The 26,420-nt window shown below is 39.5% G+C and overlaps 6 protein-coding genes across 12 annotated transcripts; 3 read left to right on the top strand and 3 right to left on the bottom strand.

Moving 5' to 3' along the window:
* Nucleotides 1-607: 607 nt before the first annotated feature.
* Nucleotides 608-8,029, top strand: LOC103948299 (abnormal spindle-like microcephaly-associated protein homolog). The gene is given in 20 exon segments (XM_048590936.1): nt 608-1,378; nt 1,494-1,962; nt 2,062-2,147; nt 2,358-2,471; nt 2,579-2,767; nt 2,872-2,934; nt 3,095-3,142; nt 3,298-3,420; nt 3,510-3,626; nt 3,758-3,865; nt 3,978-4,110; nt 4,228-4,365; nt 4,653-5,572; nt 5,760-5,937; nt 6,056-6,297; nt 6,653-6,754; nt 6,756-6,850; nt 7,056-7,277; nt 7,367-7,525; nt 7,648-8,029. Coding segments are annotated over 20 exon segments (4,260 nt in total). The 5' UTR covers nt 608-709; the 3' UTR covers nt 7,733-8,029.
* Nucleotides 8,030-9,188: 1,159 nt separating this feature from the next.
* Nucleotides 9,189-10,554, bottom strand: LOC103948158 (15.4 kDa class V heat shock protein). Its single transcript, XM_009359156.3, is given in 3 exon segments — nt 9,189-9,785; nt 10,129-10,162; nt 10,164-10,554. Coding segments are annotated over 3 exon segments (411 nt in total). The 5' UTR covers nt 10,266-10,554; the 3' UTR covers nt 9,189-9,510.
* Nucleotides 10,555-10,767: 213 nt separating this feature from the next.
* LOC103948160 (zinc finger MYND domain-containing protein 15) lies at nt 10,768-14,377 on the bottom strand. Of its 3 annotated transcripts, none has more exons than XM_048591275.1 (2): nt 13,233-13,421; nt 10,768-13,018 (listed from the first exon to the last, which is right to left on the bottom strand). In XM_048591275.1, the coding sequence occupies exon 2, from the start codon at nt 12,905-12,907 to the stop codon at nt 11,009-11,011; it is 1,899 nt and encodes a 632-aa protein (XP_048447232.1). In that variant the 5' UTR covers nt 12,908-13,018; nt 13,233-13,421; the 3' UTR covers nt 10,768-11,008. The 3 variants fall into 3 exon arrangements, 2 of the variants coding, with proteins under 2 accessions (XP_048447232.1, XP_009357433.2); XM_009359158.3 differs by having other exon boundaries at nt 13,199-13,421; XR_007260820.1 differs by having other exon boundaries at nt 12,952-13,094; nt 13,233-14,377.
* A 144-nt stretch (nt 14,378-14,521) lies between these two features.
* Nucleotides 14,522-18,317, top strand: LOC103948161 (polyadenylate-binding protein RBP45B). Of its 4 annotated transcripts, none has more exons than XR_007260821.1 (6): nt 14,522-14,915; nt 15,139-15,607; nt 15,995-16,075; nt 16,669-16,813; nt 17,435-17,490; nt 17,570-17,645. XR_007260821.1 is itself a non-coding variant. In XM_018647708.2 (6 exons), the coding sequence occupies exons 1-6, from the start codon at nt 14,628-14,630 to the stop codon at nt 18,155-18,157; spliced, it is 1,230 nt and encodes a 409-aa protein (XP_018503224.2). In that variant the 5' UTR covers nt 14,524-14,627; the 3' UTR covers nt 18,158-18,317. The 4 variants fall into 4 exon arrangements, 2 of the variants coding, with proteins under 2 accessions (XP_009357435.2, XP_018503224.2); XM_018647708.2 differs by lacking the exons at nt 15,995-16,075; nt 16,669-16,813 and adding exons at nt 17,790-17,886; nt 17,969-18,317 and having other exon boundaries at nt 14,524-14,915; nt 17,570-17,700; XR_001953272.2 differs by lacking the exon at nt 16,669-16,813 and having other exon boundaries at nt 17,570-17,651.
* A 151-nt stretch (nt 18,318-18,468) lies between these two features.
* On the top strand, nt 18,469-20,899 carry LOC103948162 (mediator of RNA polymerase II transcription subunit 21). Its single transcript, XM_048591276.1, has 5 exons — nt 18,469-19,031; nt 19,648-19,868; nt 20,202-20,280; nt 20,397-20,447; nt 20,576-20,899. Exons 2-5 carry the CDS (start codon nt 19,662-19,664, stop codon nt 20,650-20,652), a joined length of 414 nt encoding a protein of 137 aa, XP_048447233.1. The 5' UTR covers nt 18,469-19,031; nt 19,648-19,661; the 3' UTR covers nt 20,653-20,899.
* An 876-nt stretch (nt 20,900-21,775) lies between these two features.
* On the bottom strand, nt 21,776-26,238 carry LOC103948163. 2 transcript variants are annotated; one of them, XM_048591265.1, is made up of 3 exons: nt 26,082-26,147; nt 24,178-24,249; nt 21,776-23,114 (listed from the first exon to the last, which is right to left on the bottom strand). In XM_048591265.1, the coding sequence occupies exon 3, from the start codon at nt 23,081-23,083 to the stop codon at nt 22,349-22,351; it is 735 nt and encodes a 244-aa protein (XP_048447222.1). In that variant the 5' UTR covers nt 23,084-23,114; nt 24,178-24,249; nt 26,082-26,147; the 3' UTR covers nt 21,776-22,348. The 2 variants fall into 2 exon arrangements, with proteins under 2 accessions (XP_048447222.1, XP_009357438.2); XM_009359163.3 differs by lacking the exon at nt 24,178-24,249 and having other exon boundaries at nt 26,082-26,238.
* Between the last annotated feature and the right edge of the window lie 182 nt (nt 26,239-26,420).

A 26,420-nucleotide genomic window follows, 5' to 3' on the forward strand; every position in this document is an offset into this window, starting at 1 on the left:
TCTGCAAATCAGATCCATACGGTAAATGTATGATCAGATACAAAGATATGTACCAATCAAATCCATAATGCAAATAAATGATTTGCAAATCTACGGAATGCAATCGATAATGTCATCGATATATATAAATTTTATCATCGGATTTAACGGACGCACCTGTATTGCATTGCCTTCCCTTCTTCTTTTCTTCATGTCAAATTTTGTATATATGCGAGCGTTTGTTCTGTAAAAACAAGTAAAAAAAAAAAAAAAAAAAAGCACCAATCCTCTCTTTTCCTATTGGAATGAGGATTTTCTTCGAATCTTCTTTGTGAAGATCCTGACATTGGAACTTTTTTTTATTTTACCGGAATATAAATGGAACATCACTTTTGTTTTTATATAAGTAATAGAAAATAGAGGATCTTCACATAGAGAATTCGAAGAGGATCCTCATTTTTTGCATTGACCCAACGACGTTGTTGGGCTGACGTGTCATAGTAATTTTATAGTATTGGGCTCGCATGTTGTTGGCCTCAAGGCCCACTAGGCCCACTAGGCTCACTTTCGGGTTTTGAAATATAAAAGATGACGTTAGGGTTGTTTTGGTCATTAAGTGTCGTCTATCGCCATCCCCGCTCTCTCTTCTGGGCATTTCAAATTCAAACCAAGTCAAAATTCAAACCCCTCTTCGCGTTACTCAGCCACAGACTGAGCAGCGAAGCCCCCAATGGAAGGCCGAGAGCCACCGCCTTCTCCGTCGCCGTCGCCTTACAGAAACCCCTCCACCCTCTTCAAAGACATCACCAATTTCAAAACCCCTAAAGCCTCCTCACGAATCTCCAATTTCCAGTCCCCCGGCCCCAAATTCTTCACTGCCTCGAAACAAACCCCTAGTACTTCTTCGTCATTTCGCCGCCGGCCGTCTCTCGCTCCATCAAACTCTGGCCGGATAAAGGCGGCGTCCCGGAAACTCAAGGCCTTTGAGCTCGAGCAGTCGCAATCGTCCCGCAAGGCCCAAATTCAGAAAGAGCAATCGCTCAAGTCGCTGGCCAAGTCTCTCTCCATCTGGCTCAATTTCCTCTTCCAAAACCCTACATCCTGCGGCTGCAATTTGTCCGTCGATGGAGACCGCACGGGAACGCTCCCTAAGGGAAAGAGGGATAGTGATCCCGGCAGTGCGGTTGGGGTCGATTCGGCGTGGCGGGACCCCAAGCGTCAGAGAGACTCTTCGTGGCGGGCCGTGAGCGCTGTAGCGTTTTCGAGCTCCAAGTATTTGAACCTGCGTTCTTCGTTGGAGCATGTGTGCAGTGTTGATGATTTGACGCAGAGGATGCGACTCTATCTGAGCATGGGCAGTTGCAAGGAGGTTTTCGATGCGATGACTCATGTAGCAAAGGTTTGGATTCTCAGAATCTTTCGTATGATTTACCTTTCATTTGTTTGGTTGCTAAGAAAGTTAGAGAAAACTTTAGTATTTGGCCAACATGTTGACTGTTCTATTTATTACGCAGAATATTGATGAAGGGAGATTAAAGATGAAGGCACATTGCCCTTTAGTTACAGATTTTGGGTTGAAGGAGAAGGCCACTAGAATCCTCATGAGTTATAACCCAATTTGGCTTCGAATTGGATTGTACATTGTTTTTGGTGGTGATTCTTTGTTGTCTGACACAGATGCTAATTCTGATGAAGAACTCAGGTTTCTGAAAATGATCATTGAAAAGCAATTTTTTGCACATTCGGGTCTAGCGAAAGATTATGCTTACAACAAGAAGGTTGAGGGTCTTTACAGACCGGGTTATTACGAAGCTCTGGGAAATGTCACTTTGAAGAGATTTCTGATGCTCGCTCTTATCCTTGATAGAGCGAAATGCCAGAGCAGTCTTTCTCTTAAGTATGGTATTGATGGAGTGGATGGGGGTTCTCCTTTATTGTTTACAGTTGAATCTCATATTAAATCAAGTCATCAGGTGATTCATGGTAAACATCGCTCCATTTCTCTGTTGCTCGTTGATTGTTTTGTAACTGTTCTGTTTGAACTATAGGGTTGACTTTTCCTTCATTGTGGTTCTCAACTAGATTTTCTGTCATCTGATGTCATGCTTGGCGAAGGTAATATTTCAGCACATTTGGTGGTTTTAGGATACAAAGTGTCCTATCAGCAGGTAGGTTGCTCATTTTACTGTGTGACACTCATTTACATCGAATTCTGTTTAAGTGTGTATTTTCAGGATGTGAGCGAAAGAAGTGTCTTTTAAGATCTGTTTACGATTGGGCCATTTCCATTGATGATGAGGCATAATGTTTCATTCTTTAGTATCAACAAAATTATTGTTACATTGTCTAATCGACGATTGATATTTGTTATTGTGCAGCATCCACTTGTTGAATATGACTTTCGAGTTACCGATTTATTTGCTGATCTTCAAGATGGGGTGCGCCTGTGCAGAGCCATTCAACTTTTGCTAGATGACGCCTCTATCCTCACGGTTGTTATTTTTCTTTCTTTATACTTTGAATAAATAGGCAGGTACAATTATTGTTTAACAGAATGTTTATATTAGTAAGTGATTTCACTGTTGCATTGGGTGAACAGAAAATGGTTGTTCCAGCAGATACGCTTAAGAAGAACATGGCAAATTGTGGCATTGCCCTGCAGTACCTTAAACAGGCTGGCGTTGTTTTACATGATGAAGATGGAATGATGATTGTGGCAGATGATATTGCTGGTGGGGACAAGGAACTTACTCTTTCCTTGCTCTGGAACACGTTTGTCCATTTGCAGGCCTGTTCCTTTTTTCTCCCTCCTATTGTTAAGAATTGTTTATGAGTTTACCGTTATCTGCTTGTTGGTAATATTCTTCATTAACTTTGTCATTGAACTTGCAGCTACCGCTTCTGGTCAAGAAAGCAAACTTAGCTGAGGAAATTTGCAAAATTCGTGGCAGTGTGGTATGTCTGTTTCAATGAGGATGAGTTTCTTATTAGTTTACCTGTTGGTCCTATTTTTATTCCCTTTTCTGTTATTTTTAATATTATTGTGGTATTATTTTTACATGATCTAGAGTTTCAATTAAAATTGACCTTTAATCATTTCTCTTCTGTTTCACAGATCAGTTTTGATTCCTCTTCATTGGAAATGATTTTAAAGTGGATTCAGGTATTGCTGCTAATATATAGCTGAAAGTTTATCAGCTTATTCTTAGGTTTGAATAGCATTCTTTTGCAATTTAACAAACACAATCTGCAATTTGTCCAAGTTACACAAAAAATCACTGCTCTGCTCCTGATAATCGTTTTTATTGGGGTTTTCAGGCAATTTGTGAAAATTATGATTGCAAGGTTGACAGTTTTGCTTCATTGGTTGATGGAAAAGCCATATGGTGCTTGCTGGACTATTACTTTCGTAAGCAACTATGTTGTGGTCGGTCATCAAAGGTACTAAATGTTTAATTTACCTTCTATAATTTTTGTGAACATAGAGATTTAGTTTCCTCTCTTCATTCACGTTAAATTATATGTTACAGGATCGTAATAAATCAAGTCACGAAGAATCAATCATGTTGGCCACTGATTATTCAGATGCAGTGCACAACTTTTTATTGTCCCAGAAATTGTTGACGTTATTGGGAAACTTTCCAGAGGTTTGTGCTGGTTGTCTTTTCTTCATTTTCACTTCTTCGTGAACTTCCCATCTAGCTTAAAATTTGCCAAATCCTACCATTTGAATACCTTCGCCAGCTTAATATACAATCATCTTGAAATATTTCAACAGGTTCTGCAAATTAGTGACATTCTTGAATACAACGGTGCACGAAATGACCGGAGTGTGGTGATACTATTGGTGTTCCTTTCATCTCAACTTATTGTCAAGAAAAATATGGTAATAGCAATAGATGATGTTTATCCTTTAAAAAGAGCTGATATTTTATTATGGTGGAAGAATGGATTCAGCTGTTGTCATAATACTTTAACATTGAGTATCTCTTTGGCAGGACCAATTAAATTTCCATAAACTCTTGGGTTGTGATTGCCAAAGTACAGACAGAAAATATACATGTATGGGATGCTATGTAAGACCCGAAGCAACACAAATCGAAGAGGAAACATATGACCACCACACTGAAGGTTTCTTTCCTTTGTTTTCTGTATCTGTCTTCAAGGCTAATTTTATTTGTTCATTTGTTGAAACTGATTGCCTTATTTGTATTTTTCATTTGTTGTGATGTTTGTATATACAAACAGATTCTGTAAGAAAGTTTAAGGCTATTCAGGCCTGGTGGCAAGATATGGCTGAAAGGAACCATAAATCTGTTGCAAAACCAACTTCTCCGACTTCGCTTAACCTCTCTACGAATAAGGATAACATTAATACTGAAAAAGGTAATTGTATTATCTTCTGTAGCTCAATGCCAGAGTAATGTCCGTCGTGTTGCCATTTCTTGTTGTTACCCCTTGCTAGTTCCTCTCTCTTCACTCAGTTCTCTGACTCCAGAGTTCATTTCTTTTATTTCCCTGATTTTCTTGACTTATTTGTATTCCGTCACTCAGAGGAGAGTTTATTGCTTACCTGTAATTTTATTCTGTCAATTTATTTCTGGTCCTTGTATCGTAAGCGTGGTATATACTGTTCTCTTTCTGATGGAGGAATCCATATCTGATACTTGCAGTAAATACTGACAAAGGCAATTATGAGGGAGGAAGTATTGTAACTCATCATATATCTGCTCCTGATCTAGTCAAAGCTGCCATTGTTGTCCAAAGATATATTCGTGGGTGGCTTGCAAGGTTGAGATACATTCATGGGGTTGCTCTTGTAGATAAATCTTGCAATCTGTGCCAAGAAAATGTTGCACGTGATCTTCAAGTAAGGGCAGAAAATACTGAAAAAAGAAATTACGAGGGAGGAAGTATCGTAACTCATGATATATCTGCTCCTGATCTAGTCAAAGCTGCCATTGTTGTCCAAAGATATATTCGTGGGTGGCTTGTAAGGTTGAGATACATTCATGGGGTTGCTCTTGTAGATAAATCTTGCAATCTGTGCCAAGAAAATGTTGCACGTGACCTTCAAGTAAGGGCAGAAAATACTGAAAAAAGCAATTATGAGGGAGGAAGTATTGTAACTCATGATATATCTGCTCCTGATCTAGTCAAAGCTGCCATTGTTGTCCAAAGATATATTCGTGGGTGGCTTGCAAGGTTGAGATACATTCATGGGGTTACTCTTGTAGATAAATCTTGCAATCTGTGCGAAGAAAGTGTTGCGCGTGATCTTCAAGTAAGGGCAGCAATTAAAATCCAGTTTGCATGGAAGAATTTTTCTGTCTGTCATTCTCTTCTCTATCAGCATTCCGCTGCAACTAAAATTCAAAGTCATTTTCGTGGTTGGCTTTTGAGGAGGAGGTTTCATATTAACAGGCAAGCAATAATAAAAATCCAAAGTGTTTATCGAATGTCAAAATGCTGGAAGGCTTATCAGCAATACAAAATTGCAGCTGTTTCAGCCACTGTCATTCAATCTTATATACGTGGGTGTTTTGCCCGGAAAGGTGCTGAAAATCATAGGCTTCTCATTGTTGCAATCCAAGTAAGTATTTCTCCATGTCTTCTGAGCATATAGGGCAGCAGAAACCTTGTCATATTAAAGCAATCTTTTGTATGCAACTTAATTCTATTGTAGTGGTATTTATACTATCTAGATGATTGACTGTAATTTTCTCCCCTTTTCTATTGTGCAAGTATCATGTCTCAGTAGTGTGCTTAAATGATTTCAGAGATACTTCCGTGGTTGGCTGATCAGAAGTCAATTCTCGTGTCAAAGACAGGCTGCAGTAAAGATCCAAAGCGCTATTCGAGGCTTGATATGGCGTCAATCATTTCATCGTCATAGACAAGCTGCAGTGGAAATTCAACGAATAGTCAGGGGGCAGATCAGTCGAAATAGGCTCTTAGGTATATTACTACAACCTTTCCCGACTGGTTCTTACCCATTTTATTTATTTGTGTTGCATGTTCTAGCTTTGAATAGAAACTTATAGTTACAAATGTTTATGGCCTTGGTTTGTTGCAGGTGCTGCTTCACTACGCCCAATCGTCCGCAATGGTTGTCCTTTGAATAGCACAGGAGCCCTTTATATGGGTGCTGAACTAAATAAAGTTGTTTGCTCTGTGTTGAAATTGCAAAGGTGGTGGAGGAGTGTTATGTCACTAAACTTTAGAACGAATTCTGCGGTCATTATTCAGTCTCATATTCGAGGGTGGTTTGCTAGGCAAAAAGCTGCTAGAGAGAGGCAATGTATTGTTGTGATACAAGTAAGATATATCTCTTAATGCTTCATTTGTTCTCATTAGTTTCTTTTATTCAGTAGAAATCTAATGTTACCAGTTAATGTGGCTGAAGTATTAGTCCACTGCATTTATGAAAAACTAGGAGTTACATAAATGTCGAAAGAATTTTCTAGCAGCTGGACCTTCGATTGATGTATTACTTTCACATAATGTTCCTTCCGTTGTTTTTGGTTTCTGTTATGAATCAAAAGGTCAAACAGGGTAAAAAACCTGTAGTCTGTAGAATTATTTTTGGCTATTTTTGTACATATCGTTTTAGCTACTGTTTTGTAATTATTACCGAATTCAGTAAATTAAAAGAACCGATTTTGAGTGACAGTCATGCTGGAGAGGCTACCTTCTAAGGAGGAAAGAGACGGAAGGTCAGCTACTGGAGCTGCGCTTGAGAGTGCAAAAGTCTGCCACGAATGTAGATGATAGCATTGCGGATTATAAACAGACTTGTAGCAGCACTTTCAGAGCTACAAACAATGAAAAGTATCAGCAGCATTCTTCACACTTGTGTTACTTTGGGTAAGTTGTCAGTGATTGTATGATGCACTTCATTTCCAACATTTCTTGATCCAAGTTTGCATGCATTACGCTAATTTTACATTTCAGAATAGACTCAATAACATTTCCATGGTTTGTTCATGATTCTAAACTCACGTCTTTCCATTATTCCTACATGAAATGTAATCCTAGCATGGTGTACTTACGTTATAATCCTACTTGCAGACAAGGCCACCTGCACATTCTCAGAAATGTTGTGAAAAACTTGTGGAGGAAGGAGCTATTAAAACATTGCTGAAGATTTTTGGCTCAGCCACCCGAAGTATACCCGATCAGGAGGTTCAAAAACACGTGCTCTCAACTCTAAGGAACCTTGCCCGCTATCCACACCTGGTAGAAGTGCTAATTGACAGTCCGGGATCAGTGGAAACTGTTGTATGCGAGTTTGTAAGGTTCGTAAGCCATATACTTTCAAGTATGATTTGCCAAAATGAACGTTCGTTATCATGGTTCAACGGCTAATAACTTACCCTAACTTCAGGAACAAGGAAGAGGGTTATTTCACCGCTTCCGAACTTCTGAAGAAGGTTTGTGCTAGCCGTAAAGGCGTTGAAGCTGTGCGTAAATCACCCGCTCTTTTGAAAAGGCTACACAATCTTGTTGAGGAACTTAGTAGGAAGGCTGGCAACAATGACAAGAGGTCAGATTTAAGCAAAGAATCTCTCGTTTTTTCTTCGGAAACTTAAATTAAACGATCGATAAGCTCTAATTAGTACCATCTTAATCTTAATGCAGGAATGCCGGCCGAGTTACAGTTGCTAGAGAAGTTGCAGTTGCTAGAGAAGCTACAGAAAGGAGATTAAGGGAGGCTGTTGAAATTATGAAGATGGTAAAACAGAGGTACTAGTACTATTTACCAGGGTAACTTGTTGAGTTCCAGAGTGTAAAAAGTTACCTTGGTTAGTTATGATGTAATGCTGACGTGTGTATTTTGCCATTGAATTTACACGTTCAATGGGGGGAGAGAGAAGGACAGGGCAACTTGATTTGGGTGATGCACCTCAAATTGAATGCTGGGTTTTTTTTTTTTTTTTTTTTTTTTTCTTTCTTCCTTCCGCTGCGATGGATTATTAGCTTGGAGTGCATGTGATGGGTTTTGTAAATTTTCTATGGAGTGCTTAATTCTATGAGTTTCGTTTGATAATTTTTTTCGTTTTTTTATGTGTTAAACTGAAGATCCATTCAAAGTCAACAAGGTTCTTAGTTTTGTAAGGGTTGAAAATAAGCGTTTATCGTATGTAACCTTATTTTTGTTTTGCAAAAAATTATTTCACTATTCAGATTCGTGACATTTTAGTTACAAAAGAACAATTTGTTCGTTGTGTTAAAACTCGTCCTCACGTATTAATATTAAGAACAATATAATTTTGTTTAGACTATAATTTTTTGATTATTTTGAGAATATTTTTTGCGATAAAATATCTAAATAATTCAATGTCACGTGCAGTATATTGACTTAACATTGTGTGATCGGATGAGACAACTATTGAGTTTTGTGGTCCTTATGCCTGCAGCCTGCGGTCCTCCAGTTATCTTGATAATATTATATAGCATTCCCAAGAGATTTTGGATCTACCTTGGAAATATCTTAATCGCATTATTCGATCCCCAACACAAAACCCCATGAACCGTCTTTTATTCTCGTGACCTGCACATTTTATCCTCTTTGCGGCCACAACAAGTTTTATGCTGTCCATTCTATTTTAATTTATGAGAAAGATATCAGCTGGTGACGACGATGATACATTTTTTTAGAGTTAAAATATTTAAGAAAAATTAATAAAAATATTTGAAAATTTTGAGTTTTAACTATAAGAATAAAATAAAAAGTAAAATGAATAGTATCAAGATTGACTTTTTAATGTAAAAATGTGATTTTTCGTTAGAGTGAATAGTATCAGAAGCTTTTCGTTTCAAAAATTTATAGAGGTATTTCAATTTTCTTCTAACCAACATCAGATATTTTGTTTGAGATTGAATATTTTTTACCAATTATATTTTGATAGTGTTATTATTAACATTTTAAAAATTTTACCGTGCAATGCTCGTAATATATATATATATATTTATTTATTTATTAATCCATTGAAAGCCAATTTTTATTAGTCCATTTAATTAAGTTGTCGTCATTGAATTGTAAGTAGTAGTTAAATGCGTCAAATCATGACGACTGAAGCTACAATAATCGATAGGTAACAATTTTTCTAGTAGTTAGACTATTCTTCTTTGATTTACATCATTTTGTATTCAACCACCCTAATTAATAAAACCAAATAAATAAACTCGTTCAACATCACTTTAGATGGCAAGAAATTAAAGAGGAATACATAAAATAGTTTAAAACATTTGTACAATAATGTGAGAACTCAAATCAAGTACAATCCACCAATCCTTAGCTTAACAAAAATAGAATCCCCACAACTTTTTTTTTTTTTTTTTTTTTTGGTTGAAAAAATACGATATTCATTAATAATAAATAGAATATGTACATCAATGAGGATAGGGTACAAACAGAGGGTCTCGATAAAAACTTTGTTAAGGTTTTCAACCCGATCGAAGAGAAAAATAGCACAACTAATTATTATCTAATTAATCTTATTTTAATTAGCCATGTTTAAACTAAAACTAAGCAGCCCTTGCAAGAACTTCAAGCCTTTCTGGCACATCAGCTGGCTCAATGAAGAAAGCCCTCCTCAGATATCTCGGCACCGTGACTGTCAACACTCCGTCTTCATATCCGGCTGAAATCCGTTCGATATCGACCCGACCCGGAAGCCGGAACTTCCTCATGAAGGTCCTGCTGCTGGGCTGCTCTGTGGACTCCTCCTCGATCCTCTCTGTTCGAATTATGAGGTACACCGAGTCCTCCACTTCTACTTTTATGTCCTCTTTCCTCACACCTGCTCAAATCATATATAACAACCACCAAAACCAAAGTTTCACCGCTATTAAAAAAAATGCGCGAAAATCACTTCAAGAAAAAAACAATAAAAACGAAAAACCAACAAAAGAAAAGAAAAATTGGGTCGATTAATATTATTGTTAAGTTGTCAAATATAAGGAACTTCCCTTCCATACAAAAGTGGATGCCTGTTGTGTTATCCCAAGCCAATCTCAAACTGTCACATAAGACGGATACAACACCGTGACAGTGCGTGATTTACTTGAGATATTGCCGCTACAATCCGGCATCCAGTTGTACGTAAGTTTCTCTCGGAAACCAAGAGGGATAGTTGAAATTACCAGGGAGGTCAGCCGTAAAAATGTGAGATTCAGGGGGTCTCAGTCCAGTGCACGTAGTTTTCTGGGACCAAATGGTATGGATAGATGAGATGAGAAGGGAAGACAGATTGGTAAGGGTGGAAGGCAGGGATCTCCATTGCTTTAGTTTACAAGAGCCTACAGAAGGAAGTGCTTTTGAGCCAACAAGAAGTGCTTTTGCAGAAAGTTAAAATCTGCAATCCTAAAATGGGATGGATGCGGTAGGAGGTGCCTTGATAGGGAGGAAAAGGACGGTGGTTGGTTAGCTTTTGTAGGCCCTACCCTGGCGGCCAAGTTGGGGCTATGGGCAACTTGGACCTGAGGTAGGTTAACTTTGAGCCGTCATTTTTTATTGGCTAGTATTCAAGCTTTGACGCAACTTGTTCTTCCATCTTTTGGGTAAGTTGCTGAAAAGTTTTAATCTTGTGAGTCGCTAATTTAAAGAGACTATAATCTGCTTTTGTGGAGAGTACTTATTAGTAAAGTGCTTATTGTAATGGGTTGGCAAAATAGCTACCTGAAAGGCAAGCCTCAAGTTTTTGAGCAAGATTCATGTTGACTGCCATATAGAATCGATCGATTGTGTTAATTTACGTGTTATAATATAGATGGGCAATGTGATTGATATATTATGAATCTTGGGATATAGTATTAACGAAAAGATACACGTTTGTTACACAAGCGGATTTGTAATACCACGATGAGGCAACGACCGCACCGAAAAATTACAAAATCTTCCGAGTATCAAATATGCAACAAGGTTGCTACTACAATTCAATGGGACAAAAAAGTAAGGTTAAAAATACAATTATCATGACAAGAAAGAGTTCAGATTGAATTTTGAAACTTCATGGTTGCCAACTCATGTATTTACTCCAAGCACAAAACCATTGCTGTACGAAGGAAGATTGCTGGAAGGCTCGTGATGTTTCACTGGCGAGCGGAAAGGATTTGGAGTCACAGGATGTGTGATATGCAGTCCAGCACTTCGTAGAGCCTGTTTAGCGTTTACGCACGAGAGTTCAGATTGATCGGTGAAGAATGCTGGGACGGCCATGGACTTGATTGAATTAAGAGCTCCACCCCAATTTGCATAGCTATCCAATCCACAGTTCAGTGCAACAATGACATGGGGTGGAGGTAGGTAGGAGGCTTCCTCCTGATAAACACCCCTGACAAGATTCACCCTCACCCTGCTACCGATACCTGAAGTTGTCCCCGACAAATTTGTTGGAACTTCAGAACCTACCATAACAATTTGCACGTTCCCCAATCCATTGAGCAAATGACCAACCTCTGCAAATGCCGGCATCCAATCCAACTCTCCCTCTGGCCCTAGGTAGTGAACAATCACCTCCTTGCCCTTCTGCAGTAAGTTCTTTGAGCTGATGTTGAGAGTCGTTAATATGTAATAAACCGTCAATGGGTGAGAGAGGATATCAGCAACAGGGCTTGACAATGGCAGTGACCGAAGGTTGTAGTATTCCGACCAACCAGAGAGGAGGATTGGACTTGACATACCATCTCTTACATGATGTTGAAAAGATGAGTCGCGTGGAAACTCTTCATCATTGAGCCCTCCCCAAGCATCCCAGAGTCCACCTTTAACAGGAAGAAGACCGAAAGGGCAATGAGAATAGCAACTGCACTTTCTCCTCCACATGCCCTTCTGATGGATACCCAATGATTCAAGCCATTTACAAGGTTGATCAGCATCACAAGCAAACATGAAGATGTTCATCTCAAGCTCTTCTTCCCTTTCCATCATAGCCTTGTAAAGACCGCACATACTCTTATGTGTTTCTTTCGTATGCTGCTTCTGGCAGACAGAACTACAGTAGACCACAGCTCGACATTGTCCACAAGAGAGAGCCTGTTCACTGTAGATTTCTTTCTCACATGCTGCACACTGCTTCAAGCTGCCATTTAAGTAGACTTTTATATCAACAAAACTCTCCTCTTTTGACAGTTCTGCATATTTGGTTGGGGTTGAGCTAGCCGTTGTACTAGCCTTCTCTTCGTATGCCTGGCCAGGTGGGTGTGAAATTGTAACTGCAACAAGATCATAACCTTTGGCCATTTCTTGTGGCCACTGAACATCAACTGTTTCAATAAACGGTTCAAAGTGCATTAACCTTGACCACTTTGGACCGCCTTCTTTGTCCTCCTGCAGCAATGGGTGCACCAGAGCTATGGCTTTCATGAATGCATACACAAACTTAAGCTCTTCAGAACTTGGATGCCTAAACCTAAGACTCCCTGATGACGTGCATCTGGCAACATCAATGACAGGGAAGCGATCACTCCCTGACACTTCGAGTGACAAAGATTTGATCATTTTCCTATTCGAGGGAAACATCAATGCCTCCCGTTCATATGTGACCCGTAAAAGCTCAACATTTGGCACCTGAACTGTCTCTCTCGAGCCAGTCATCTTCTTTGCATCACTTTGAGACCGAAACATATGAAACCCTATATCGCCACCATCCCCTCCAACGAATTGAACACACGGAAAAGGCTGTTTCTTGCCAGACCAATCGGTATCTTTCCCAACCCGGACACCAAAAATATGCCCGGGACACAACCTTTTCCAGGGATCAGTCCTATACAGAGCTGCTGAAGCTTTGTAGATGGACTTGATAAAATTTGGAGCAATGCCTTCCACATTCATAAGACATGTCCCTGATCCGGGACCAAGCCCCGGACCGGACCCAAATTGCTCCTGGAATCTATCGAACAAGTTCTTCAAATGCAAATCCATTTCGATTTTCGATTTCGACCCAAGTACAAAGATCTAACCAACTCCTTGATCACACCAGTAAAAACCCAATTCATAAAATGACTGCCCTTTTCTTTGCTTCACGTAAAAATCCAACAAATCCAGTCAAACCCAAAATATCTGTTCATTCATACATATTGCTTGCAAGACAAAAAAAAACCCAGAAACTCTACAAAATCCAAAGTACGGGAGGTGTGATAATTCACTTCAAAAGCTACTAAATTACATGAAAATCCCAATTAAATTAAGCAAATGGGGATCAAATGAACTTACAGAACTTGATGGATGAAAACATTAGTGATCGTACCAGTAAAAGTTGAGGACTTTACTTCTCTCTTTCGAGTTCTCAGATCCAGAGCATCGCGGAAGATTGAAGCATTTGAAGTTTTTTTTGTGGGCAACACTCGCAAGTGAGAGTGAAGCTGAAAACTGGGATAAAAAATTTACCGTGCGAGCAACCTGTGTTATCGTTTCACGGTCTTCATTCGTCAAAGCTGTATTCACGGTTGTCGGGCTCATATGAAAATTGGCCCAAATTATGACGAAATCTAAAATTCACAAGGGTGGGTCAAGCCACTCGTCCAATACGTTGGGCCGTGTGCATTGCAAGTTGTACTTATACGAGACTAGATGATAATTGAATATAACGGCTCTTGTATTTGTTGTGATAATTCTTGATTATTTAACTTGCTATGTTGTTATGCATTCTGTTAGACTATGGATTACAGGAACAAATGTAGTTAAATGAGACAACAGGCGGGTTGGATCACCGTTCAATATTTCTTGACCCACTATTGGCCAAACCAACTGGGCACTAGGTCATTTCCTACAAATAGAGATGACACTGATTTAGTGGATACAAGAGATTTATTTAAATGTTTTTGTTGATTGATATATGGTCTCTCATTTTGTCTCATACAAATTTAAAAGACGTTGATGTGGACTATTACGTGGTGGAAAATAGTAAGACGCAAAACATTATTGTAATAGTTCGAACGCTTTTTCTCCTCATAATAATAACTTTTTTGAAAAAAGTAAGACGCAAATCATTGCTCAATAGACGAGATAAATCATCATCACTTGGCAGATTAGTGTTTTAATTGTACCATTTGGACAAGAAATAAAAAAGGGTACTTGTTAAAATAAAAAGGTATAATTTGCAGTTGCCAGCAGTTCTTGTTGGTGTGCGATTTATATGTAAATCCATATCGATGGTAGCTGTTCTATGCCAAGAGTAAGTCACTCTACCTTGAGATTGTAGGTTTGCCTGATGCTGAGTGGTAAGAGTAGCCAATCTCCTCTTAAACTTTTTTGTTACCAGAAAAATGAAAAAGTTATTAATTTGAGCCATAAAAATTGGAGCCGATGCACTGTGGACACATGTAACATGGGTCCATTTATTGGGGGCCTTATTTAATTGGGCCTAGTTTTTGCCCAGGTGGTATAAAATAGGGTCCACAATAATGGGCCACATCCACCGACAAGCCCAAATTATTAAAAAATTGCCACGCGAGCGGCTTACGTGTCTGCTCCTAGGAAATCCAAATCCCTAATCTAATCCCTCTGCTTTTAAAATCTGTCCGGCTGGCTTTTTGTCGCCTTCTCTCTCTCTGTCTCTCTCTCAGGACCTTGTCGTCCTCTCCCTTAGGGTTTCTCTGTCTCTCTCTCTCTCTCTCTCCTCCCTTTCTCTCTCTACATTCACATGATGATGCAACCGGGTGCAGGCGGTGTGGCTCCGTCGGCATTGGGCCAGCAGCCCGCCCAGCAGTATGGCCAGCAACCCGCGCAGCCCTACATGATGATGCCACCACCTACTGCCCAGGCACCTGCCATGTGGGCCCCGCAGTCGCATGTGGCCCCTCCGGCTCCGCAGCTCCCCCAGCACTCCCAGCCCGCCTCCGCCGACGAGGTCCGCACGCTTTGGATCGGCGACCTGCAGTACTGGATGGAGGAGAACTATCTCTTCAATATTTTTCTTCACACCGGCGAGGTTCTTTGCTTCTCTCATTAGTCTGTTAGATCTTTTGTTTTGCTTTATAATCACACCGAATTACACACACACACACACACACATTCATATACGTATACGTTTAAAGCTCTGATATTTATCTCTGTGTATTTAAGGATATAGATATACAAGTGTTTTCTTGGAATTATAATTATATAATTGGAGGTTAGCGTTTATTTATTTTCTTGTTAATTATGTGTTGTAGGTTGTTTCTGTGAAAGTCATCCGCAATAAGCAAACTTGTCAATCAGAGGGTTACGGGTTCATCGAATTCAATAGCCGTGCTGCTGCGGAAAGAGTGCTTCAGGCATTCAATGGTACTCCAATGCCAAATGGTGCCCAGAACTTTAGATTGAACTGGGCATCTACCGGCGAGAAACGTTCTGATGATACCCCGGATTATACGATATTTGTTGGAGATTTGGCTGCTGATGTGACGGATTATGTGCTACAAGAGACATTCAGGGCCCGTTATCCATCATGTAAGAGTGCCAAGGTCGTCATTGATAGGCTCACAGGGCGCACCAAGGGGTATGGGTTCGTTAAGTTTGGAGATGAGTCTGAACAGATGCGTGCCATGACTGAGATGAATGGAGTTCTATGCTCTACAAGGCCTATGCGAATTGGACCAGCAGCAAACAAAAACGCCGGGGGCAGTCAGCAGTATTCAAATGGTATGTTCTATATGGTTTCATTCATGTACGTATGGCTTTTTGGTTGTGGCTGCATGCAATTATTTTTGTGTTGCATTTTGGGAGAGGAGTATAAGAACTTTAATTGGTTGTTATTTCTGTATGACTGGTGTGTTCCCTTTTGTGTTTTCCCCAATATGAATTACTAGTACGCCATAGTAAGGTAGTGCATTCCGGTTCTGATATGGTATCCAATGTGCGAAACATTACTTTTCAGTTGGCTAAGTTTGCTTTGTTTGAGCTTTACTCTCGACGATGAGCAGTGCTTTCCAATTCATTTGATTCATATAATTTCAATAGAAAATTTGGGCAAAGGTAAATGATATTAAAATCTTGACAACTTATAGAACTCCTGTTGTCTCAAAGCAGGGTGTCAGGAGGCTCTGTCATCTAAGGGCCAGATACTGATTTCAGCTGAAATGGTCTCCCCTTAGTGCGTGGCCTCGCTAGGTCAGTTTCAAATTTAACTGTACTGGCCTTTATTCTTATGTGGCATTTGTTATGCTGCATTTTGATTTGAATTTTAAATTTTCTTTTCCAGCCCCCGTTCTGGTGGTTCAGCTTTCAGTGAAGTTACATGTTGTGATTGTTCTAGTTTGACTTGAGTATGATACCTGTATACTGGTGGTTAAGTTATCTTGTTGTTTGGCTAAAAAAGTGCCCTCTAAAATATTTACATCTTTAATTCCTTACGTATCGTCCCCATCTGCCCTTTACATTTTCGTTCACTTTTACTATTCCTCCTAGTGGTCCACATATTGATTGACGCTGGTTAATCCTGTTGTCTTCAATTCCTGAGGAAAGGTTCTGGAAGGAGTTCCTGTTGCAACCCATTGGAATTTCCTGGAACTTTATCTAGTTGGCTGGCCATCATTGTCAGTACCTCATAATTTAGACTTTCTATGATATTTGACTAGGTTTTACCATTATATTTTAAACCAGACTGGGCTGGATGTTGGTTCAACTGGATAACCATGCACATATACTTAATTCGAGTTGATTGATTCATTGGACTAAATTTGTGAACTTGATAATTCATGTAGATAACAATGTCACTTAGGTAACTGATAAAGGACCAGTCTGTCCAAGCAGTTAAGCAACTTTGACAACAAATGTTGTACATTCTAAATTTCAAACCTCTGACCAAGGAGAACAGAGGAATGTGGCACGACCATCACGATATCCATGGTTTGTCAGCCTTCGAACAATCTTATTCCTTGTTTTACTTCTTACAATTAAAGCACAGTCAGCTCAAACAGTTCGCATGTAGGCCAAGCATGGTCTCTTTTTTGTCTGTTTTGTTTTGGATTTAGCATAGGGAAGTATTTGTGACCAAATTTTTTTTGTCAGTAATATTTGTTTGTTATGTGAGGGTAATGTGAGCGTAAGAATCATCCACACTGATGGAAACTACTGGGTAAGATTTGATACTGGCATTGCTCACCAGGATTAATCTGCGTTTCCATACTATATTTTGGTTAGACCTTGCAGATTGTGTTTGTTTAGGGATTAGAAGGCTGGGTCCCTTAACATGTGGCACAATGTGGTTAGACGTTCTTAATTCTGTTGATAAGCCTTAAGATTATTGCATTACTGCAGTGGTTAGTTTGTTTGTCTGGTCTGAACGCATATGGGCAGTGAATAGATTACATTGTTTTTATTTAATTTTTTTTTTTTTGGGAGAACGTATGGCCAGAAAATATGTCTGATTGTCTACACTTGCTTTTGTTTCTTTTATTGATGGCATAAGGGGGTTGTGAAATGTTATTCTGCATATCTCAGCTGTTAGTTGAACTTTTTCATATGCAGCTTCATATCAAAATTCTCAGGGTGCAAAGAATGAGAGTGATCCGAACAATACAACTGTGGGTACTTTGTGTTTTATTCCATTTTTGAAATTACTTTTCAGCCACATGCTTGTGACTTTGAATATTTTTGCTGCAGATATTTGTAGGTAATCTGGATGGTAATGTTACTGATGACCATTTGAGACAAGTTTTCAGCAAGTACGGTGAGCTAGTACATGTCAAGATACCAATGGGCAAGCGATGTGGGTTTGTTCAGTTTGCAGACAGGTGAGCGGATCTGCTAGTCTTCTCTTTGGGGATTGTTTTCATGGATATCACTGAATCAAACCTTCTGTTTTGTGCTTATGCGTCATCAGAAGCTGTGCCGAAGAAGCATTGCGTGTACTAAATGGATCTCAGCTGGGTGCACAAAATATCCGTCTTTCATGGGGGCGCAGTCCTTCAAACAAGCAGGTGCGTACTATACTTGAACATAAAGCTGTTTAACTTTGTAGATGCCCTCGAACTCGACTGATGTTTACGATGGGTTTTTCAGCCCCAGGCAGATCCAAGCCAATGGAATGGCGGCGGCGGCTACTATGGATATGCACCTACCCCCGATAGCTATGGGTACGCACAAGTTTCCCAAGACCCTAACGTGTACTATGGAAGCTATCCTGCTGCCGGGTACGGTAATTACCAGCAGCCACAGCAGCAGCAGCAGCAACAAATCGGGTACAGCTGAGTTGAGCTTTTTTCCGTATTCGACTCTAGAGACCGATAATAATATTATGATACTGTTTTTGAATTGAGACCGAGTATTTTTGGTTTTTTCTTGGAGAAGTACTTTTGGATGTAGTTTTGTATTGCTGAGGTTACGGCATTCATGGAAGCCTTCTCGAATATTTTGGTTTTTGTAGTATTGCGTGTGTTGTTTTTCATGAACCACGGCCTTTACAGGTGTGGTGAACATCACCACCGCAATGATTACGGTAGATGAGTGCGATTTAATCTACTTTGTTATATAAATTTTAAAATTTAAACTTATTTAATCGATGTAGTGGTGATGATTTCTACAACGTAAGGGTGGCGAGCAAACGTGTTCATTGAATCGAACAATTTTCTTTATGCTTTTGTTTTGATGAATTGAGTCTGATAGTACTGCAAATCAGGGTTAGAATCAGGGTTAGAAAATGTAAAATGCTACTATATTTTGGGTTACAATATGCACCCGACAAATGGAGCGTCGGATGTGCAGCAAAATCCCAACGATCGAGGATCCAACGGTGACAGGGAGATGTCAATGTACAGGAGACGGACATTCATGCATATTAGGAAATTGTTGTTGCATTCCCAAAAACCCCCTCAAGGGCTAAAGCCTAAAACGGCTCGTTGTTTTTTTTTTTAATTTTAATTTTTTTACTTTATGGGCTACATGACAGGCCCAAAGGCCCTTAAATGTTGATCACTAATTTTTGTGGGCTGGCCCAAAGACTTCGAAGCTTCTACAATCTACCACTTGCCGCCGGCTTCTCAATTAGTAGCCCCTCTCTCTGAGTTGCAGAGACCTCCGTCGCTACGACGCTCACCTCTTCCAACGACGACGTTTCAGTAGCCAGGTACAATTTCTCTTCTCTTCTCTGATACAATTGGTATAATTTAGTGTCATATGCCCCCATAGATTTTCGAAAAACTCACCGATGCTGCCGCCATACACTTCCACTTCCGCCGTGCTCTCTTTGTTCATCGGAGCTCCAATTTTCTCTCTTTCCAAACAGAAATTTAGGCTCTTTTCATTGCTGTTTATTTCTCGATTCTCTAAAATTTGTGGGTTCTCCCTTTTATTGACCCTAGTCAGACAGAGAGTATATACATTGTAGAAAATAACTGCATTGTCAAGATTTTTTATTTTTTATTTTTCATGTAGGGGCGTTAGTGGGTTTTGAAAATGTGGTCGGAAATCTGTGTTATATGAAGCTTGATTCATGCCTTTGTGTTGGTAACTTGCTGAAGGATCGATCTTTTATCCTGTGTTTGGGATACTTCTTATTTGATAGGTGTAAATGTAATGTTGGAGAAAAACAAAAAATATTCAGTTTGGAGATTTAGTAATGACTAGCTCTATGATTCTTTGTTTTCTTCAGCCACATTACGGATATTGTATTTGGTTTTCTTGAGTTTATGTATGGGGTATTAGAGTTGGGTAACCTATTATCTCTGTAAATTTCGTGGCAGGGCGAGCTTGCTCGATGGATATAATCTCCCAATTACAGGGACAAGTGAACACAATTGCTTCTCTTACCTTCAATACCTTTGGGACACTACAAAGGGATTCTCCTCCAGTCCGACTTTCACCAAATTACCCAGAACCGCCAGCTAATCCTACCGAGGATGCTGCTGATTTTGCCCAACAACCCAAGCTCATGGGCGCAGCTCTTGTTAAGGCTGCTAAGCAGGTGCAGCATGTTTCCGTGTTTGATAACCCTCATGTCAAGTATTCAAAATTTTGTAACTTATGGCGACCCAAGTTACCATATTCTAAACAGCGCATTCGTGCACATGGCTTTTTTCCTGAATGAATTCTTCTGTTTTAATACAAAGTATACTTTTACATTTCCACCGGGTTTGGCATAATGTGATAGTTTAGGCTTGTTTGTGGCCCAATTATTGGCATCGTAATTGCTTAAGTTTTGCTGATATGAGTTGAATTTGTCAATAGCATCTAGTTTATCAATTCGTTCCGCTCTTGTGCTGTTCAACTAAGATACTACCGCCTGATTCTTGCACAGTTTGATGCATTAGTTGCAGCACTTCCATTAGCCGATGGAGGTGAAGAAGGGCAGCTGAAACGGATTGCAGAACTGCAGGTATGGGGTTCATATGTTTCTCCATCCAAGATCTTAATTTCTGTGTTACTTCATTTGACTGGGCTTCATAAGTTCATACGGTACCTCTTTCTCAATTTTTGGTGAAACTTTTTAGGCCTGAAAATGATGCTGTTGGCCAAGAACTCCAGAGACAACTCGAAGCTGCAGGTGTATCTTTCCCTTCCGTCTTTCTAATTCTATGATACTTGTGCTCTTGAGAACTACTCCCTGCACATGATATAAAAGTTGATTGGCTGCTGTGATAACTAACAATCTCAATGATATTCTGGTGCCAGAGAAAGAATTAAGGGAGGTCCGCGAATTGTTCGGCCAATCAGTAGAAAATTGCTTGAACTTGAAGAAACCCGACTGAAGACGACGATGTGACTAACGTATGGTTCTCCCGCTATTTCGATTCGTTTGGTCCCTTGTCTTATGTAAACGTTCAAAGAATCTGCAGGCTGTAATCTCTACAGCTTCAATTTTTATTAACTGACTGATGACTAAAGCCCAAAGAGGTAAACTCTTTGTGATTTGTTGTTTCATTTGAAAGTTGATAGAAGATCAAAGATATTTGAGTTGTAACTATATTACTAAATTTGAGCGGATGTTAAATTTTAGCTAAATAGACTATACCGGCGCTGAATACATCTTTGTTTGATCCACTCTACAAACTGAAAGCGAGATCTTGCAAAACAACCACGCAACGTCCAGATCTTTCTTCCAACGTCTAATGGAGTTACGGAGGTCACAACTCGTCTAAAGGCTATCTCCAACCAATCCGGCCAAAGGGTCATAAGGTTAAAAATAGCCCGTTTTGATATGAAAACCGTTTCTAATCGAGGGCTAGGCCAAATGGCTCGTGGTCCCCATCCAGCCAAAAATAAGAGAACCGGCCAAATGGCTAGTCAAAAGCAGCCAGCCCTATAGCCTAGCCCTCTGGCACTAGAATGTCAAACTTGACATTTTGCTAGCCCTCCAACACCAAAATGTGAAGTTTGACGTTTTGCCAGTCCTCCAGCTCAATCCATTTGAATGCCAATGACTACCTAGCGACTACATGACGCTAGCTAGCAATGGCTAGTTGACGTCATGCTGCCGTTAGGTTACCGTTGGAATACTCAAAAACCGATTAAAAACAATATTTGGGAAAGAGTAACGAAAACATGCAGAAACTTATAAATAGTTGCCAACATTATCCGAAAGGTACAAATTAAAACCAGAGCAGAAATGCATAAACTGATGCTAAAAACATCCTTAAATGTTGAATACTAAAAAAAAAAAAACAACCTCAGACACTATTAACTGTCTCGTTCTCATACTGACAACTGAAATGATCGATGTTGCCGCATGGATCTACGATTGTGCAGCTGGAATGACATCTTCGATGTCACACTCCATGTTGCTAATGCCATCAGAAGTAGGGATTTGAGGTTCGGCAGTTCCCAGAGGAATAGATCCTTCTGCAGCAATCTTTGATTCGGATGGAATAGTAACCGGAGCAGCAAAAGGAGTTTGGTTGAGTTCTATGTCCACGCTCTTTACCGCATCATGAACCAATGAACTCGTTTCAGGACTGACATCTGGAGGTTGAATTTGAGAATCCTTGCATTCGGTTTCAATGCCTGGTATGAGAGCAACAGGGGCAGGTTCAGCAAATACAGGAGTTTGGTTGAGCTTGAGATTCGGGCTCTTTGCACCATCATGAACCAATGCGCTCTTTTCAGAATCCACAGCCTGAGGTTGAATTTGATTGTCCTTACCTTCAGTTTCAATGACTGGCATGGCAGCGATTCTTGCAGATTCAGCAAATACAGGCGTGTGGTTGAGTTCAACAACTGGCATGACAGTGGTCACTCTGGGTTCACCGAATACAGGCATTTGGTTGAGTTCAAGTCTGAAGCTCTTTACTTCAAAAGGAGCCGACGCACTCTTTTCAGAACCCGCAGCCTGAATTTGAATTTCAGGAGCCTTACATACGGGTTCAACACCTGGTAGGTCAGCAATTGGCTCGGCTGCTGTTTCTGTTTTTGATGCCTTATTGGCCTCTACACCATTTGGCCCTTCCATTATTGTGGCAGCTTCAACTTCCTCCAGCACTTTCTCCTGTTCAACAACGTTATTATGCTCTGGCTTGGGCACAGTAGGGGCAGATTGGTTATTAGTTCCAGGTTCGGAAATTGCTGTGGCATGACTTTTCCTCCCAAGGGCGGGACTGCATCATTCTTCGGCAAGTTCACAACCAAAGGAGTCACAAAAGAGAAAGGTTTGTTTTCAAGTGACTCCAGGATTCCAGACTGAGGGACAGAGGATTGAATTTGGTTAGGAACTGTAGGTATTTGGGGTTTCACCTCAACAGATTGCCTATTACTTTGTTCTGATGGGCGGGCAGACTCATAACGCTGAGATTGTGGGTTGAGAGGTGGTATGGGAATTTCTCTTCTTTTGCACATCATAATATGAGGAGCAATGTCATTTGCTGGAGTAATGGGAGTGATTTTCTCCTGTAGAAACACAACACCCCTCAGCTGAGTGTCACTGTCTCCGACCCTAACATTCAGAAGATATCCAGCATCAAATGACCCCTCAATCACACCAGTGACTACCTGGCCTACCATTTCATTCTCAACATCATCACTTGTACTTGCACTCTGTTTGGTTTTCTTCGAACTGTCAGGTCCTGGGATGACAGTTGGGTGCTCTGCAGGAGCCAAGTTTTCATCCTTACGTGGACGTCCACGTTTTCGCTTCATAGGGGGGTCTGGCGAAGATAGAGAGCCCGTTCCCTGACTCTGTTGATTCATGATGACAGATTTCACGTTTTAAAGTTTTCCCCTGCAATGGAAAAAGTAATTTCACAATCTTTCCTAGCACACTGCTAACTGAAAACCGTATAAGATGAGCATGATTATCAAATATTGTTTTACCAAATTATAACATGATATGACTACAAAGGGAAGGAAAAGAAAGTGAAATGAGTAACAATGATAACCATAAAGTCCTGAACCAGAGAGACAAAGCTGTTCTTATATCAGCATGATATTGTTTTCGCTCAATCAACTTAGAAATAGAAGTTTTACTTGAAAAACAGTAACAAACAAATCTCTTAAATTTATATCTGAATTCTTAAATCACACTCAGAAAATGCTACAAAAGTCTAATTGCAAAAGACCACAGATAGATCTCTCGATCTTAAGATCAATACCTAAACTGTTATACCTCAATCAATTTACAAATACCTCAAAAGCTTAAAGTTCATGCAATTGTTTTATGTCAATCAACTTAGAAATGGAGGTTTAAATTTAATGACAATAACAAACAAATACGGTCAAAATTTTAATTAATTTATATCTGCAATCACACTCAGAAAATGCTACAAAAGTGTGATTGCAAAAGACCACAGATAGATCTCTGGATCTTAACCTATACTATTATACCTCAATCAATTTACAAATAATCAAAAGTTTAAAGTTCATCCAGTTGTTTTAGCTCAATCAACTTAGAATAGACGTTTATATTTAATATCAATAACAAACAAATATCGCTTAAATTCAATTCATTATTAATCTGAATTCACACTTAAGAAAATGCTAAAAAGGTCTAATTTGCAAAAGATCACATATAGATCCTTCAGGATGTTCAGATCTCCACCTATACTCTTACTCCTCAATCAAATTACAAGTCTATCAAGTTTAAAGTTTATATAATAACCACACAAAACAACAATTAGTCTAATAAAATTCACAATGAAAGAACGATGCTAAGAAAGTCTAATTTGAAAGGAAAATGAAACTCAGATAGAACTCTCTGAATCATCAGATCGCCATTGCTTCTGTACAAAGTAAAACAAAGAAAAACGCTCAATGGATAATCAGAGCCAAGGTTTTGAAATTCTCACCAAGTCTATGATCAGAATGAAGGATTGAGCTGTAGACCTCGATTCTTTCACGCTTGTGCTAAGAAAGGAATCTTAATGGATAGATAGAGAGGAGAGAGGGGGAAGCATTGGATAGAGAGAAAAACGTTATGTCAGGACCGTAACAGTTTTACGTTATGTCAGGACTGTAACAATTATAAATTTGGGCCAAGAGCTAGGGAAAAACGTAAAGTAGTCCAAATTTCAGTTACTCCAAACTTATCATAGCCCAATCCATTGAAACCTCAGGAGCAGGAATGTCCTCCTAAACGCACAGTCCTGAACCTCCCCTCTCCCCAAACTTCAACAGTCATAGTAGTATCTACTTTCCTTCCTGGACACCTAAAACTTCAGGCTCAATGCAAAAGCATTGGAAGCTCTACTTCAGTATACGACTAAAAGATAATATATGGTTTCAAGTATGTATAGAACCATGCTAGCCTTATACAAATCATTGATGCTATTGAGTTCTGAAGGAGGTATTGAAAGTTTAGAATGTTCTGAACAAATGTTTAGAGCAAAAGAAAGACGGAAAAGAGAGAGATAGAAAGAGCAACTTAGCAACTTCAATCATAACCAAGTCCTTCATTTCTTTATTTGGTCCCAAGAATCTGCTAACATGATAATGCTAAGATTTAAGAGTTTCCTTAATTGTATCCCCAAAGACGCTGAAGCATTAAAGAGGTTTAAGAAACTATTATAGGAGCTCATAGTTCAATAATTTTATCTTGTAAGTTAGATTCAGTATAAACGCTACCCAAGTACAAAAGCAGCAATCAAGAGATTAAAAAAATACAGGAACGAACTAAATATACCAAAGAATTTGACCGATCAAAATCCATCTCAACAATTGACCCCAATTCCAGCAATGACTATACTAAAGCAGCAAAAGCTTTTGTGTTCCTCCGAAACACATGCACCCATAACACATGGTACAACCTTATCAGATTTTCCCACAAAGCTATGCCGCCATTATAAAAGAGAGTTGTGATCACATACTGACATAATCTAATTAAACTACCATATATTAACATACAACCCCATAATTCTCAGGCTAAATGACAATGTAATAACAGATGATAAACCGATTTCCAACCTTCCACATGTAACACCTACTAACACTTTTCTCTTATGACGAAACTATTGATAAATATTTTCCCATGAGTGGAATTAGATTCATACATTATTGCAAAAACAACAGTTGAGCTAAATATAGTAAATGATACTATCATGGTTTGATTTTGTGCACTGCAATAAAGTAAGTTAATAAGATGTCAGAATTTCCTTCTCTCTCAATGTTTTCTTCGTCTTACCGCTATGTACTTGTTTCTCTGTTTATGCATCGCACATTCTCATTCATAAAACATCTAAATTCTAATGTTGTGTGCAGAGCGCCCCATGTTACAGAAACCATGATGTAGTAATAATAAACCCAAAATTAGACAAAATATGAACCCAAAAGCATTAGCTGATATGGGTTAGGCGAGTTGGTCCGGGCAGAATGTGCCCGCGGCCCGACCCTTACACCTAAGTTTGAATCCCCCTCAATGATTAGAGTTTATTAAAAAAGATTCAATCTTTGAGAAATTAAAACAAATAGAAAACAATTTCTGATGGAAACAAACAGTCATTATTGTCACTCCATCACTCATCTCACTCGAGCAAAAGAAGAAAAAGGAAAATCATTTAATTTCAGCTCAGTCATGAATCAACCCGTACAAACATATAAAAATCTCTCTCTGGTTCCTCAGATCAAAACCCTAACGCTACCTCGATCAAATCATAGTAATTTCTCCAGTGATGCATTTATGAAATAAAAAACAATAATGCAACGCCGGCGGAATTGTAATCACCGCAATGTCGACAAACGAGGAAGAAGAACTTACATGCGGCGGACGGCGGCCGGCGACGGCGAGGAAACGAGAGGTGGAATCAAATCAAGGAAATCCAAATCCGCGGCAATGGTGGGAAAATCAATTTTTCTGTTGGTTTATTTTATTTTATTTTCTTGGTTTTTGGGCCCGAAATAGGTTTTGTTTGGGTGTTGGCGCTGGACTGTGTTCCCGGGTGTTTGGACGCGGGAAATACTTTCCCACCACGCACTGGTTAAGTGGGCCAGAACCTTGACCGGCCAATCAAAGTACTGTGGGCCGATGAAAACTCCACGAGGCCCAAAGGGAAAGAGAGGTACGTGTGCAGCACACGAGACTGCTATGAAATCTCTG

This window comes from the organism of the source record quoted next, unplaced genomic scaffold (assembly GCF_019419815.1).
Source record: "Pyrus x bretschneideri cultivar Hongxiangsu unplaced genomic scaffold, Pyrus_bretschneideri_v1 Contig33, whole genome shotgun sequence".
In the NCBI taxonomy this organism is placed as follows: domain Eukaryota; kingdom Viridiplantae; phylum Streptophyta; class Magnoliopsida; order Rosales; family Rosaceae; genus Pyrus; species Pyrus x bretschneideri.

Bases quoted from the DNA above. Each gene is read 5' to 3' on its own strand.
- LOC103948161 (XM_018647708.2), top strand. From the start codon at position 14,628: ATGATGATGCAACCGGGTGCAGGCGGTGTGGCTCCGTCGGCATTGGGC. The intron at 15,608-17,434 runs GTATGTTCTATA...TTTCATATGCAG, and splicing joins CAGTCAGCAGTATTCAAATG to CTTCATATCAAAATTCTCAG. The intron at 17,701-17,789 runs GTGAGCGGATCT...ATGCGTCATCAG, and splicing joins TTTGTTCAGTTTGCAGACAG to AAGCTGTGCCGAAGAAGCAT.
- LOC103948160 (XM_048591275.1), bottom strand. From the start codon at position 12,907: ATGGATTTGCATTTGAAGAACTTGTTCGATAGATTCCAGGAGCAATTT.
- LOC103948163 (XM_009359163.3), bottom strand. From the start codon at position 23,083: ATGAATCAACAGAGTCAGGGAACGGGCTCTCTATCTTCGCCAGACCCC.
- LOC103948162 (XM_048591276.1), top strand. From the start codon at position 19,662: ATGGATATAATCTCCCAATTACAGGGACAAGTGAACACAATTGCTTCT. The intron at 19,869-20,201 runs GTGCAGCATGTT...ATTCTTGCACAG, and splicing joins TTGTTAAGGCTGCTAAGCAG to TTTGATGCATTAGTTGCAGC. The intron at 20,448-20,575 runs GTGTATCTTTCC...TTCTGGTGCCAG, and splicing joins GAGACAACTCGAAGCTGCAG to AGAAAGAATTAAGGGAGGTC.